At 43.2% G+C, this 15,076-nt stretch overlaps 1 protein-coding gene across 1 annotated transcript; it reads right to left on the bottom strand.

Annotated features, from left to right (window-relative positions):
* Positions 1-3,244: 3,244 nt before the first annotated feature.
* On the bottom strand, positions 3,245-8,924 carry LOC105822334 (WD repeat-containing protein 27-like; the record flags this gene model as incomplete). Its single annotated transcript, XM_012659307.1, has 3 exons — positions 8,736-8,924; positions 4,348-4,489; positions 3,245-3,369 (listed from the first exon to the last, which is right to left on the bottom strand). Coding segments are annotated over exons 1-3 (456 nt in total), but the record flags the coding sequence as incomplete, so codon positions are not given.
* Between the last annotated feature and the right edge of the window lie 6,152 nt (positions 8,925-15,076).

Here is a 15,076-nt window from a genome sequence, read left to right as displayed (position 1 = left end):
GTGGCAGGCCCACGCCCTGACCCGCAGGTGCGCACTCAGGTGTCGGATGGGAACTGTACTTGCATTTTAATTTATTTTCTTTTAAAAGCCTAATTTAGTTCTGATTGAATCCTCTAATGTTGGAGACTGGTTCTTCTGCTCTGGGTCCCTGGAAAATGCTGGATATAAGTTAATGCTATTGCTCTCCTAGGCCCTGCACTGGGGTTTGGGAAAGTGGGAGGCTGAAGGCTCGCCCTATAAGATCCAAGCCCAGCTCTTCGGCCCAGTGACCCCAGGCAAAACATCACTGCTTCATTTTTATATCAAAACCAGGACAATACTCATCTTACAGAATTGTGGCAGAAATAGAACCACTTATGTGGCAGTGACCATAAACCGAAAGCACTGCACCGTTGTGCCCACAGGTGTTTTTCCAAAGCATTTGTTACATCAAAAAGCAGTCTAATATCCATGCCCTGACCTTAAAGCTTCTGTCCTCAGACACTGAGATGATGGTATTTGCTTGCCAGGGACAGAATTCCACCGCAGTCACCGGGCCCAGGTGGCCCTCCAGCTCGGCCAGTACAGATAGATTCTGAGAGAATTTGGGAAGGAAGACAGTCACTAAACTTTCTGGTAATTATCATCATCAACAAGTTGTATGTATATCATAGAAAATAGTTCCTATTAAAACAAAGTCTATTTTATATGATTCCTTCTTCCAAATTTGGAATTACCTGTATATAAACCTAGACATTAAAATAAAGAGGCCTAGGCTAAGAGGGGAACCTATGCAATCACAGGCCACATTGTCAGCAATTTTAAAAGCCGACCCTAAGCAAGTTACGAAGCAGGCACCTCCTCAGAACTTACTGTCTTCCTGCTGCCCACATCTTGCATGCTGTCCCGAGGCTGTTTCTGCTGTCAGGACTCAGTGGAGAACAGGTGCTCCAACCTCTCTCTTCCCTTCTATCCCCCTCCCCTTCCCCTGTCCATCACAATGGATCTGCCCTGTGTCCGTCTCCTTCGGCATCTACTCTCTGTCACCGTTACCAAAATAAAACAAGATAGTGTGTCACTGGCTATGTGCAAGTTGGCCGTTGCTCCACAAATCCCTAAAACCTCCTGGAGCCCAGCAGCACCCTAGAAGTCAGTATCACAGCTGGAATTCCACAGTATGGCTTGAGAAGTAAGGTAGGAGAGCATCAGGTGTTCCCAAAAGTCAGTCATCTCCCATGGAATATCCCTATGGGATTCCAGGCACCTAGGACCAGGGCATTTTCCTGCTCTTCAGAGCATTCAATCTAGACTAGAGAAGTGTGCCCTAATATACGTGCAGAAAAAATATATATACACACACACACACACATATATATATACAGTGACAACATACAAATAGACACTTAACTCTGGAAGACTTTCGTTAATAATACAACATATAGCTGTTGATAAATACAATTTAGAATATCAAGTATATTATGTCAATTCCCATCAAATTATTAAAAATAAAAGGTAAGATTATAACATGTGTTTTCCTAAAAGGACAGTTATGAGACTATTATTAAATATACATTTCTATTTCCTTCAATTTCTATAAAATAAAGGTAGTCAATTGTTTATGAATGATAGTATATCCTGAAAAATATTTTAAGTTGTTTGCTTTTGATACTTTATGGTTATATTTGTATTTCATGTTGATTAAAAAGTACCTTTACCAAAAAGTGTTCAGTATCCATTTGAAGTCATTCAAATTAAATTCCATACATCTTTACTTGCTGAGTGTTCTGTTAAAGGAATGTAAACTATTCACGGGCGTGTTCAGTTACCTGGCAGCCCGTGCACCCATGCCTACTGAGCTACTTTCCCCTGTAAATCTTCTTACATTTGTTTTTCCTGCACCAAGGAAGCAGGAAGCGGTTTACACAGGCGTGTACACATCTGGAACAGATGTCTCCTGCCCCACTTTTGATGTTCACGGACTGCGAAGTGTGGCTGAGACCTAATCTCCGTTGATCATTTTCCCTCTCTGGGGCACTGTTCACACACTGACAGTTTTAAGTATCTTCCTAATTCATTTTGGTTTTACTTTTTCCGACATAACAATGTTAATTCTTTTCATTTTAATGGTCAGTTTTGTTATATATGGTGATGTAGCCTAATGCTAATCCATTTAACTACCACAAGATGTTCACGATAAAACATTTCAAATATTTACAGCTCAAATACCAACTTATCCAGGAGACTTCTGCAGACTATTTGACGGAGATGGCTGAAGCCTCTGCACCTCCCTCTGAGGTACACCCCCCCCCACTGTGGCTTAACTTAAGATGTGAACCTTTTTATTTGTGAGCCTCAATTTGCACAATTAGGCCAAAAACCATTTGAACACAAAAAGTATCCCCAAAATGCCTACCACACACTAGACCCATAATAATCAATTGATATTTTATACTCAACACCTTTCCTAACCTAAATTTTTAAAAAGGACACAGCAAGGAAAGCTGTAACAGGCAAACAGCTCTGCTAACTGAAGCCAAGACATCTTGCCAGGCTTTCGATAATCCCCAAATAAGCCTCAAGCAGAGCACGAATCCAGAGGGAACAAAAAGTTCCCCCAAATTCCCACTAACTCCACTTCCCGCTTCCAGCACTTGGTGTTGCCATGGGCGGAGCGCACCAGCTCCAGTCAAACAGGAGATTTAAACACGTTTACTTAAACTAATCCCAATTAAGAAATAAGCAAGAAAATCTCATTCTTGATGAAAAGCAAATTTTGATAAAAGAGATAAACAGAAGCGCCATGCTATGAGGGTTTTGAAGAGATCACTACAGCAGAATACCCAAGAAGCGAGTACTTTACTGAACATGTCTGTAGTAGTCCCTGATACCCAGATTGCACATAAAGTGCAATGTTCATGTTCATCCAAAGTCACCTCCCAGAGATCTCCTTACATAAAATACTTCTCACCCTGTTCTCTCTGCCAACACCTTATTTGCTTTGTCCACTGCATGTCCCACAATTTATAACTACTTACCTTCCGGCTTATGATTTATATAAAAAACAGTACCTGATTCTAGTGGCTTTCCAATTGCAAGATAAAGATATGTTTTCCTTTGTTTTCCCTAACACATTTATAAAAATATGCTAAATTTAAAATATTGTCTAAAAATAAGGGCAGAAAAGTTAAAAGGAGGGGAGAAAAAATGGTGTGCAGGGCCCCATGGCTCTTCGCTCCACCAACGGCACACGTGAACTCGGCCTTACCTCGACACCCAGCAGGAGTATTTTGTTTCCAGCACATATGGCAACAGCACGGTCATCCGGGCTCCACCTTAAACACAGCACCTTTCCCAGCAGTGTGCTCACGACAGTCCCTCGCGGGGTCAGCCCTAGAGCGAGTGTCACCACGGGTGTCGGTCAGTTCGTCACCTTCTCCCAGCATCACATCCACATTCTGTGTCTCCCTCGTGTCTACCCCAGGTCCAGGCTGGGCCATATGGCTGCTCTGGCCAACATCAGGGGGACAGGAGGGAGGGGTGCCCATCTGAGCCTCGGCCTGGGGGCTATCGTGCCCTCCAGGACTCCAGCCAGCCCAGTCCCAGGCGACAAAGTGTGTGGAGCAAAGCTGCCCCCACGACCCCAGCTGCAAGTGGAGCCACCCAAGCAGCTCCCCGCCAGCGAGCAACAGCAAGCACTCCTGTGTGGCCTGGGATGGGGCAGCATGGACAGGTAGGTCCACAGCCAGGTGTCCACAGCCTGGACCTGTCGACGGGACATGCACCTTCCATGTGTGTCCCACCCCCACACACAACACCCCCTCCCCCATCCAACCCCTCCTCATGTTCATCCAAAGTCATCTCCCAGAGATCTCCTTACATAAAATACGTCTCACCCTGTTCTCTCTGCCAACACCTTATTTGCTTTGTCCACTGCATGTCCCACAATTTATAACTACTTACCTTCTGGCTTACATGGTTTTTTTATCTGTCTCAAACTCTAAGTTGTAAATTCCACAGGAGCTAGGACTATGTCTCCAGCCTGAAATATTTCATGTGCTCAAGAAACACTTGTCATGAAAGGAAAGAATATTTCAACTTGCCTACATGTTTTAGGGTTTACACAAAATTCCGTTTTTAAAATAAGAAATTACATAAGATTAAAACTAATGACCCCGTGATATCAGTTTACCACAAAGGTCCGCATGTCTGGGGGCGTGGTGTGCTTCCGCACAAAACACCCAGCTAGAGTGCCTGCTTCAGGGATGAGGGAGCAAAAAATGACTCCAAGGCCCCGGTGTGACCTAGTAGACTTAAGGATGAGGTATTCCCTTCGTGCATCTTTAAAATATGTTTCAAGTTTCCATTTACCTTGAAGCACTTTCTCTCTGCACTCCTCCAGGTCCCACACGATCGTGCGATCCTGCGACGCAGAGCAGAGTACAACTGGATCCACCGTATTTCCAAAAGCCATGGCAGTAACTGACTGACGGTGTCCTTGTAGGATTAGAAACTGAAAAAATTAACAAAAAACACAAATATCATGTATTACAGATAATATTTAAAAAATAAAAGGGCACAAAAAATCCTCAAACCTAAGAAATTGAATAGATTGAATTTTTCAAATATATTTATTTTATATATTCATTTTGAATTTATTCATCAAAATTCCTGCTTGTGTACTGCTAAATATTCTCTCAAGTGAACCATTTCACTCCTACTCGTTATCACATACTAATAAAATGATGCAGCTTCCCTCATTCTACCATTTCGTTATTTCTTAATTAAACAAATGTGCATCATGTCTCCACTACATGCCAGGAGAGGTCACAGCTGAGCTGAAACTTAAAGAATAAGGAAAAGAATAAGGCAGGAGTTAACAAGAGGATGAAATGGTTCAGTATACACAAATTGATGAATGTGATGCATGACACATCAACAGAATCAAGGGCAAAAACCATATGATCATTTCTACAGTTGCTGCAAAAGCATTCAATAAAGTTCAACATCCCTTCATGATAAAAACTCTCAACAAATAGGGTATAAAAGGGATATCCCTCAACACTATAGAGGCCATATATGAGAAGCCCACATTTAATATAATATTGAATGGGGGCAAAACGAAAGCCTTTCCACTAAGATCTGGAATAAGACAAGGATGTCCACTTTCACCACTGTTATGCAACATAGTACTAGAAGACCTAGCCAGAGCAATTAGGCAAGAGAAAGAAATACAGGGCATCCAAATTGGAAAGGAAAAAGCCAAATTATCCTTGCTTGTGGAAGACATGACCCTATATAGGGAGAAACCTAAAGACTCTACCAAAGGACTCTTAGAACTGATAAACAAATTCAGTGAAGTTACAAAATACGAAGTCAATATACCAAAATTGGAAGCATTTATATATGCTAACAGCAATAAATCTGAAAAAGAAAAGAAGATCAAGAAAGCAATCCCATCTACAAGAGCTACAAAAAAATATAAATTCAACCAAAACATAAAAGATCTACAGGGAAAACTATAAAACACTGATAAAAGAAATGGAAGAACACACAAAAAAATGAAAATATATCCCATGCTCATGGATAGGAAGAATTAATATTGTTAAAATGTCTATACTACCAAAAGTGATCTACAGAGTCAAGGCAATTCCTATCAAAATACCAATGACATCCTTCATGAAGATAGAAAAAATAATCTTAAAATTCATAGGTAACTAAAAAGGACCTCAGCTAAAGAAATCCTGAGCAAAAGGAACAAATCTGGGGTCATCACACTACCTCATTTCAAATTATACTACAAAGCTATAGTAACCAAAACAGCATGGTACTCACATAAAACAGACACAGACCAATGGAATAGATTAGAGGACCCAGAAATAAATCCATGCTCTTACAGCCAACTCATTTTTGACAAAGGAACCAAGAACATGCATCGGCGAAAGTACAATCTCTTTAATAAATGGCTCTGGGAAAACTGGATATCCACATGCACAAAAATTAAACTAGATCCTCATCTTTAACCATGCACAAAAATTCACTCAAAATGGATTAAATACTTAAATGTAAGACCTGAAAGTATAGAACTACTAAAAGAAAACTGGGGAAACACTACAAGACATTGGTCTGGGCAAGGGCAAGACCTCAAAAGCACAGGCAACAAAAGCAAAAATAGACAAATGGGATTATGTCACACTAAAAACACTTCTGTACAGCAAAGAAAACAATCAGCAAAGTGAAAAGACAACCCACAGAATGGGAGAAAATATTTGCAAACTATCCATCTGACAGGGGATTAATAACCAGAATATGTGAGTAACTCAACTCAATAGCAGAAAAATAACTGAATTTAAAAATGGGCAAAAGATCTGGATAGACATTTCTGGAAAGAAGACATACAAATGGCCAATAGGTATATGAAAACTGTTTAATATCACTAATTATCAGAGAAATGCAAATTAAAACCACAATAAGATATGCTCTCGCCCCATTATAATGGCTATTATTAATATATAGTAATAAAAAGACCAAAAAAATATAATGAATGCTGGCAAGGATGTGGAGAAAGGGGACCCTCGCATGCTGTTGGTGGGAGGGTCAATCGGCACAGCCACTATTGGAGAACAGTGCGGAGGCTCTTCAGAAAACTGCAGATAGAACCACCACACGATCCAGCCATCCCACTGCTGGGTATACAGCCAAAAGAAAGGAAGTCCGTGTATCAGAGTGGTATCTGCAAGCCCATGTTGACTACAGCCCTATTCACAATAGCCAAGATATGGAATCAACCCAAGTGTCTGACAACAGATGAACAGAGAAAGAAAACATGGTACATACACACAGCGGAAGGTTGTTCAGTCATACAGAAGAATAAAATCCTGTCATTTGCAGCAACATGGGTGGAATTGGAGGCCATTATGTTAAGTGAAATACTAATAACACAGGCACAGAAAGACGAACACTGCAGGGTCTCGCCGTGCGTGGGAGATAAAGAAGTGGCTCTCATGGAAGTGGAGAGTAGGATGATGGTTACTGGGGCTGGGAGGGGAGGTGGGGGGATGAAGGGAAGTTGGTTCAGAGGTACAAAAATGCAATTATATAGAGGGAATGAGTTCTAGTATTTGATAATACAGTAGGTAAATTATAGTTAGTAATAATTTATTACATATTTCAAAATAGCAAGAAGAGAAGAATTGCAATGTTCCCAACTCTAAGAAAAAATAAATGTTTAAGGTGATGGATATCACGATTACTCCGATTTGATCATTACACATTGTACATATATGTATCAAATATCACACATACCCCCAAAATATATGCAACTATTACATCAATTTAAACATTTTAAAAGAGTAACTACTATACGATTTCATTTACATAAAACTAGAAAATGAAAACTAATCTAAATTGACAGAAAGCTTACATTTATAACATACACAGAACTCCTTCAAACCAACAGGAAAAATACAGATAATCCTATAGAAAAAAGGCAAGAGACTTGAACACATACTTCACAAAGAGAACACCTAAATGGCTACTAAATGTGCAAAAAGGTGTAAAACCTCATTAATCACTATGGAATTGCAAATTATAATTAGGTAGCACAACACCAACCAGAGGGGCTAAAATTAAAAGCAACAAGTGTAGGCGAGAATGTGGACCAGCTGGAACTCTTGTATGTCATTTGAAGAAATACACATTGGTACAAGCACTTTGGAACTCTGCTTGGCAGTATCTACTAAAGACAGTCGCTCCTTGGTGTGTGCGGAGGCCGGGTTCCACGAACCCTTACGTATGGTAAGATCTGTACATATCAAGTCCCACAGTTGGTCCTGTGCCACCTGCTGACGAAAAGTCAGCCCTCTGTATTTGTGGTTTCTTACCCAGAAAATACTGTATTTTTGATCCACATTTGCTTGAAAAAAAAAATCCACATATAAGTGTACCCACGCAGTTCAGATGCCTGTCATTCAACCGTGAACCGTATATGCATCCCCTGTAAGTCAGGAGTTGCACGTGTGTGCACCAAAAGACACATAAAAGAATGTTTGTAGCAGCCAAAAAACTGAAATAAATCAATTATCTACCAAAAGAAGAACAGACAGACCGAGGTCTATCCGTACAATGTGACACCACGCAGCGCAGTGTAGGATGTCATGCCACGCGGCAGGACAGAGAGCGGCCCGTCCATTCCACGAAATACCGTGCAGCAGTGAAAATGAACAACATGGGTGACTCTCACAAATGCAATAGCCAATCAAAGAAACCAGCACAAAAGCATTCACATTGTTTGACCTCATTTACGTAAAGTTCAAACAAAACTAAGTAAGACCAGCCTCTGGTATCAGAAGTTTCCTGGGAGAGAGAGAAGGGGCACTGACTGATGGAGAGGAAGCACAGCCTGGGTGGTGGTTACCCAGCTGTGTGCACTGAGTTACAGTCATCACAACGTGCACTTAACAGGCAGGACACTTTTTTCTGAGTATTTTGTACTCAGGTGAGAAACGTCAAGCTGGAGATCCAAATGTGGGAGTCTTGATTGTAAGATGAACCTTTTCTTGCTCATGTTTAATTGAGGAAACATTTTTTTTAATTAAGTAATTCCAGGCCATTTGTTTTCTAAACATAAATACTTAATATGATGTTTTTGTTGTATCAACGTTTTTCTCACGTAGTTGATAGCTGAGTCCACAGAGAGTAATGCCCAAACAGCATCAAGGACATGCGCAATGACACTGTACATACAACTTGTTAAATACCTGATGAGGAGGGTTCTCGGTGCTCCATATGCAAAGTCCGTTTCCGTGCAGAGGGAAAGCGCAGTACCGCGCGCTGCAGGCAAGCTGAACATGAGAGGCAGACTCCTTGGATTCAACCACGTACTTTTCTGTAACTATATCACTTACACGGCCGTCGTTAGTTGAGAAACTTTCTTGGGGTTTTTCCATCTTCAATCTGCAAACACAAAGTGCATGTAAGAGGACTACAGGTATGTCATCGGTTCACAATCACTGATGTGATCACTCGCCCACACACACACCCCTCGCATCATACTTATTCACCTCTTCCACCCCCAGTAAATGGGAAGAGCAGAAAACCCTGGAGGCTGCACATCCATGACTGCCCCGTCCCTCCAAGTAAACAGACCTTGATTCAAACCCACGATGCCCGTTAACAGCCTTTCCTTACACTTCCTGGTCTGCTTCCACACCCGTCTGGTAAGAACAATCACCTTGCAAAGGTAAGAATCAAAGGACAATCGCCGAGGCCTTGACGAAGCCTCAGCACTGAGTACAGTGCTCAAAAGCTGGTCACTGAAACTGACTGCGACTGTCAGTGACTAAGACACAAGTGATTTTCTGAATTGACCACAGCAAATTAGTCGGTGGAAACTGCAATATAAATCCAGATCTCCTATAGCTAACCTGGGATTTATTCGACTATTTCACAACATTCTATATTATTAGAGTTAAGTTACCACCGGTTATGTAATCAGTGACTCACTGGCTGTGTCTCATAAAGTATAAGTTAATGAAACATTGACAAAAATAAATGTTTCAGATCTTTATGCAACTTTACACTTAATAACTTCATAAAGGTACTCACTTCAGATATGCATGGCAGTAGGCCTGGGGTCATCCTGGAGTCCCTCCGCCCCCCACCCCACTGCAGGCAACAGAGGCATTGAAGGCACAGCCGTGGGCAAGGACGCACCGTCCAGTCGTCATGAGGCCGTGTAGGTTCCAAGGCCCACCACGTGGTCGCCACACTGGCGCTGAGGAGGCCCTACACACTGACCTCTGTCTCTTCCCACCTCAGCAGGGCCTTCCTCCTCTGCTGCTGCCCCACCGCCCTGACATTCTCCTGCCCCGTACAACCAGCAGAGCCTCTCTTGCCTGACGATGTGTCCCGTCTGCTCCTTCTGTTCCTCCTCGAGCTCTTACCATTCCCCAGGGCTCAGCAGAGGTCCCTGAGAGCCCTTCCTGTCCGCCCTGTCCCCCCGCCTCGGCGCTTCCCACCATCTGAAGTTCTCCACCCTTCAGAGGCCGTGAGCCGTGGAGCCACAGTCAGCCTGCCTGGCGGGATGCGCTGTCTGGAGGACAGACAGGGGTCGCAGAAAGAGAAGGAGCACTGTGGGCTTCCAATTCATCAGGTGGACGTTCTACTTTATGCCTCGCAGGCACCTGACTGAGAGGTCTGATATTCCGGAGCGGTGCATAAGTACCGAGCTCCACCTCTGTGCTGTGGCGGGGTAGCTGTAATCATTTCCTGCGTGCAGGTGTGGAGGTCATGATTTAGTAAGACAAATGACAGATGAAATGGACTCCTTCAGAATCAGTAAGCATTTTCAATTAGAGATTTGATTAGAAACCCTTACTTTAGCATTTATGAAGCCAAGTTACCAGGCAAGTGGGGTAATATAATTGATAAAGTTCTCCAAATACAGTTAGAGACCTTGTACTCAATGATCTCCCATAGAACAAATGTTCCCTGTTATAATAAATAAGGAGTGATTTTTAAAAGCTCAAAAATTCTCAATATTTGGAGAAAAACAAAATAAAAGCATATGTGGATTATTTTAAAGCACACTTGTCTCCAATTCACAACTTTGGTTTTATTTATTTATTTTACATTTGCCGAGATATAGTGACTGTCGCATGAAAAATGGCTCAATGTCTCAAAGCGAAGGTGATTTGCTCTGTAGACTTTACAACTTTAGAGCAGTAGGTGCTGGGCAGGTGTGTGTGTCCTGAAGGGATGAAACGAAGCTGATCTCACCCGCCCACTGCTTCCCAGAAGCACAAAACTTCTTAACAGATGGAAGAAATAATATATCAAAAGTATAGTTTCAAAAAAAAAAAGTATAGTTTCAAAAATTTTAATAATATACTCATCAAATTGTGATTAAATTTTGTCTTTTTTTCAATATACATTTGTGTTGCACAAGAACATAGAATTTAGCAGCATGCTTTGCAAATAACAGCATTTTCATACCAATTTGCGGCTTACAAATCACTTTCATGGACACTAACATGCAGGTTTGTGTGTCTCGGTATTTAGACTCTATCACTCTTACAATAAGCCTTTAAATGTCAGATCACTTTTTTCCCCCATTTTACAGGTGAAAAACAAAACAAAACCAAAGAGGTTGGTAAGTGATAAAGCTAGTCAGTGGAAGCACCCCGGCTAGAGCTTGCAGTTCCTGACTCCCTGTCTGCCGGCAGCTCAGGCGGCGCAGGGCTCCTGCATACCCGTCAGCATCCGGAGAAGCAGCCACGGCCACGACCCCAGACCACGCTGTTATTTCAGTTGCCGGACGCGGACTCGCATGGCCCCTGTACATTTCCTTCTTAGCATTTATCACAACCGGTAATTACGGACAGCACTATCTACACACGTGAGACCACGCACACACACACACAAACAGACAGACAGAGGTGTGTATCAATAATTTATACCTGATTAACGTCTAGCTCTGGGACAGCCAAAGCTGTGTGCGCTTCTCCACTCCTCTTCCCTGATACCTAATCTCCGATAGGCGTTCAGCACTTGCTGACTACACGGACGTAAAATGCTCCCCAAAGACAGATGACAAACATGCACAGGAAGCCCTGGAAATGAATGATCCTGCAATACCCGAATATGCGGGGAAGAGGTAACCCTCCATGGACATTGCTCTCCAGCGAGTGCCAGTTGATATCCACACCAGAGATCCAGGAATTGTTCCCAAACAAGTGCCTAGGGGCAGCCCACAGAAAGCAAACCTGTGCACTGAACTCACAGCCACGCTGAGGCCCTGTGACACCTGCTCCGGAACCTACGTGTCCTAACAGGGCCCCGCACTGAACACAGGGCCATCCCTCCATGTGAGAGAAGCCAACAGGGGCCACTAGGTGAGACCGCAAAAGGACTTTAGAAAATAAATGTCAAATCTGCTTGGACATGTGAGTTGTAAGACCCAAATTTGCTGGATAACCACAAACTCAGAAAAACTTTAAAGCAAATATCAAGCTCACATCTCTTAATAAAGTACCCACAGAATGCTCTGAACCATGCTCATTAAAATACCTTCCTAAATAATATTTTCCCAATAATAACCTATTTGCCAAACATATACCTGGCAATAAGCTGGAGACCAGTTGTGTAAAAAGCCCCACAGTAGTGAGACTCCCCGGCAGGGAGCATGAGCAGCACGCAGGCGCCTGGTGTCTCCCACCCACTACCTTTTCCTTTGCTAACTTCAATCTGTGTCCTCTCGCTGCAAGAAGCTGTAACAGTGAGCAGGATGGTACTTCCGAGCCCTTTAAGTCCTTGCAGCAAATCATCCAGACAGAACTCCAGACACCTGATTTAAGGATACTTCACCATGCACTAAAATAAAATCTTAAGCCCCACCACCACCTGCTGACTGAATGGACCCCCTCCTGGCCAAGGGGATACCCAAAACTCACTTGCTGGCCATGAGTGGGGGAGGTCAGATATGCCTCATCATGCCCCCTTCCCTTCCAGGAAATATCCTTTTGTAACTCATTGACAGGCCTAAAGGTATGCAAGACAAACCTGCAGGTCCTCAATTTACACAACAAATACATCCGGTGGCTTTTCTGGGACTAACAGACTTCCTTATCTTAAAACATTTCAAGCCTTTAGACAAAGCTTCATGTCTTTAACCAATTACAAGTCAAAGAGTCTTTAAATCCACCTATAATCTGTAAGCCCCCCTTTGAGATGTCCCACCTTTTTGGGTCAGACCAATGTATGCCTCCCGCATATTGATTTATGACTTTACCTGAAACCCGTCTCCCTGAAATGTATAAAACCAAACTGTAACCCAACCAGAGCGAGTCCACTTGCTCAAGGGTTCTTGGGTGTGGCTCTGGGTCATGATCCTCAAATTTGGCTCAGAATAAATCTCTTTAAAATTATTTTACAGAGTTTGGCTTCTTTTCCGTTGCCATGACAAAGAAGTATTCTCCCTACTACTAATTTTGACAAAGAAATATAGACTGGATTTTGGCACTGTACCTGGTAAATATATCCTGGCTCATCCATTATGTTACTTAGAGAGTTATTAATTTGAGAAGAGAAGCTTGCAGTGTTTAAAATTCGTTCCCAGGGAATTTAAAAAATGTTCATGTTACACTTTCACAATTAAGCATTTATAATGCTAGGCACTGCTGTGAGATATAGGTCTTCCTCACATCAATCCTATGAGACAGTAGCATTTTCTTAGGCTTGATTTTTTAACTGACATAATAAGTATACATATTATGGGGTACACAGTGACGTTTCAACACGATGTACCATGATCAGATCAGGGCGATGGGCACACCGTCACCTCAAACATTTACCATTTCTTTGTGTTGGGAACATTCAACATCCTCTCTTCTGGCTACCGGAGAGCACACAGTGGCAGCCTGGCTCAGTCTGCGTCTGTGGCACTTTTCCGCACTCACTGACTTTCACGCGCTGGGCATTCCAGAGATGTCCTAACTAAGGAATCTCACGCGACGTGTAAACACCATGCTGAGGCTGGGGAAAAGAGCGGACTTTCTTTGAATGGAAGTAATCTGGCTTTGTCTGTCTGAGCTTTTATTTTTCATTTGTTTTTTTAATTTCTCTAGGAAATATAATAGTTTCTGCTGCCTCTGACCCTGAAAGCAAATACAATTTAAAACTTCTAACTGCCTCTCATGTAAGTATTTACAGATGGGATTTTTAAAGGAAGCATTTCATTTCCAGTCAATCCACCCTTGAGGCAGCGCTGGGTGTGATTCCACCCTACTCACGGTCTGTCCAGGCTGGGGTCTCAGCACCAGGCGGCAACGCTGACCCTCGTCCTGTGCAGACGGAGCGTCAGCAGCTGTGCGCCGTCTCCCCACAGGATTTTAAATTCCATGGGGGCAGGACTTTGCCTCCACAATTCAATGTTTTCTTTTCCATGCCTAAAACAGTGTCTGGCACATAACTGACAGCAAACATTTGTTCCATGGAGGACAGTTATGAAGAAAATAAAAGAAGGAAGTAGGGCAGAGAGAAGTGAGGCCTGAGTGGGGCCTGCCTTAGCTGAGACCGCAGTGAGAAAGTAAAGCGGCCACGGCGGCCACGGACATTCATGTGAGGAGGAGGTCTGAGGTCAGACGTGCCCAGGCAAGAAGAGGGCAAAGGGCAAGGTGCAGGGAAGGCATGGCAGGGCTGCAGGGCCGTGGGGACAGGAAGCGTGTAGGACAGGTGGGACAGGACAGGTGATGTTCCTGCTTCCAGGGGAGCCTCAGATTCGGGCTGTCCCAGTATAGACACAAACAGTGGGTCAGTGAGTTAGGACTGATGGGAGTTAGAGGAATCAAAAATAACTCCGTTTTCAGCCTGAACGAGGAGAAACACTATTTACTGATATGGGTAAAAACATGTGGCGGGGGGAGGGCATAAATTCTGTTTTTAACATGTTAAATCAAATGCTGAAATCTCAATTGTGGCTTTCTCTAGGCTTTGAACCAAAATTTCTCTCAAATAACTCTGAAAATAACAGACATCTCTTCTCCAATCCACAGAGTGCAAATTTTAGAGGGTCTCATTCAGGAAGCGGTTCACACTGTTTCTCTCATTTCTACATTACTACAGAGCACCTTGGTGTTGCTCTTGTGCACTGATTACATAAAATGAGCTAAACAGGGTGCTTTAGAGTCTAAATATCCGGGGCACCATGGCAGGCAGAGTAATACCCCCAAAGATGTCCGTGGAGACATTGGTGACATGGCCAAGGGACCACAGAACAGAGATTTTCCTGGGTTGTCCTCATGAGCTCCAGGCAGCCGCCTTCCTTACATGTCCCAGAAGAGAGAGGAGACTCCGTCGGAGTGATAAGGCCACACTGTTGGACTCGATCCGCCACCATCGCTGGCTTTGAAGACAGAGCAAGGAGCCCCGGGCCAGGAACTTGGCAGGTTCTAGACACTGGATAAGCCAAGAAGGGGACTCTCTTCAGAGCCTCCAGGAGGAGCCAACCCCACCCACACCTTGATCCTACCCCAGTGAGACCCATTTTGGACTTCCGATTTCCAGAACTGTAACACGTTTAAGCCACTAGATTTGCAGTAAT

The sequence above is a fragment of the Propithecus coquereli genome, unplaced genomic scaffold (genome assembly GCF_000956105.1).
Source record: "Propithecus coquereli isolate 6110/MARCELLA unplaced genomic scaffold, Pcoq_1.0 Scaffold602, whole genome shotgun sequence".
Classification (NCBI taxonomy): domain Eukaryota; kingdom Metazoa; phylum Chordata; class Mammalia; order Primates; family Indriidae; genus Propithecus; species Propithecus coquereli.
Note: the sequence above shows the minus strand (reverse complement) of the source record. Positions and strands in the feature narration are given on the sequence as shown.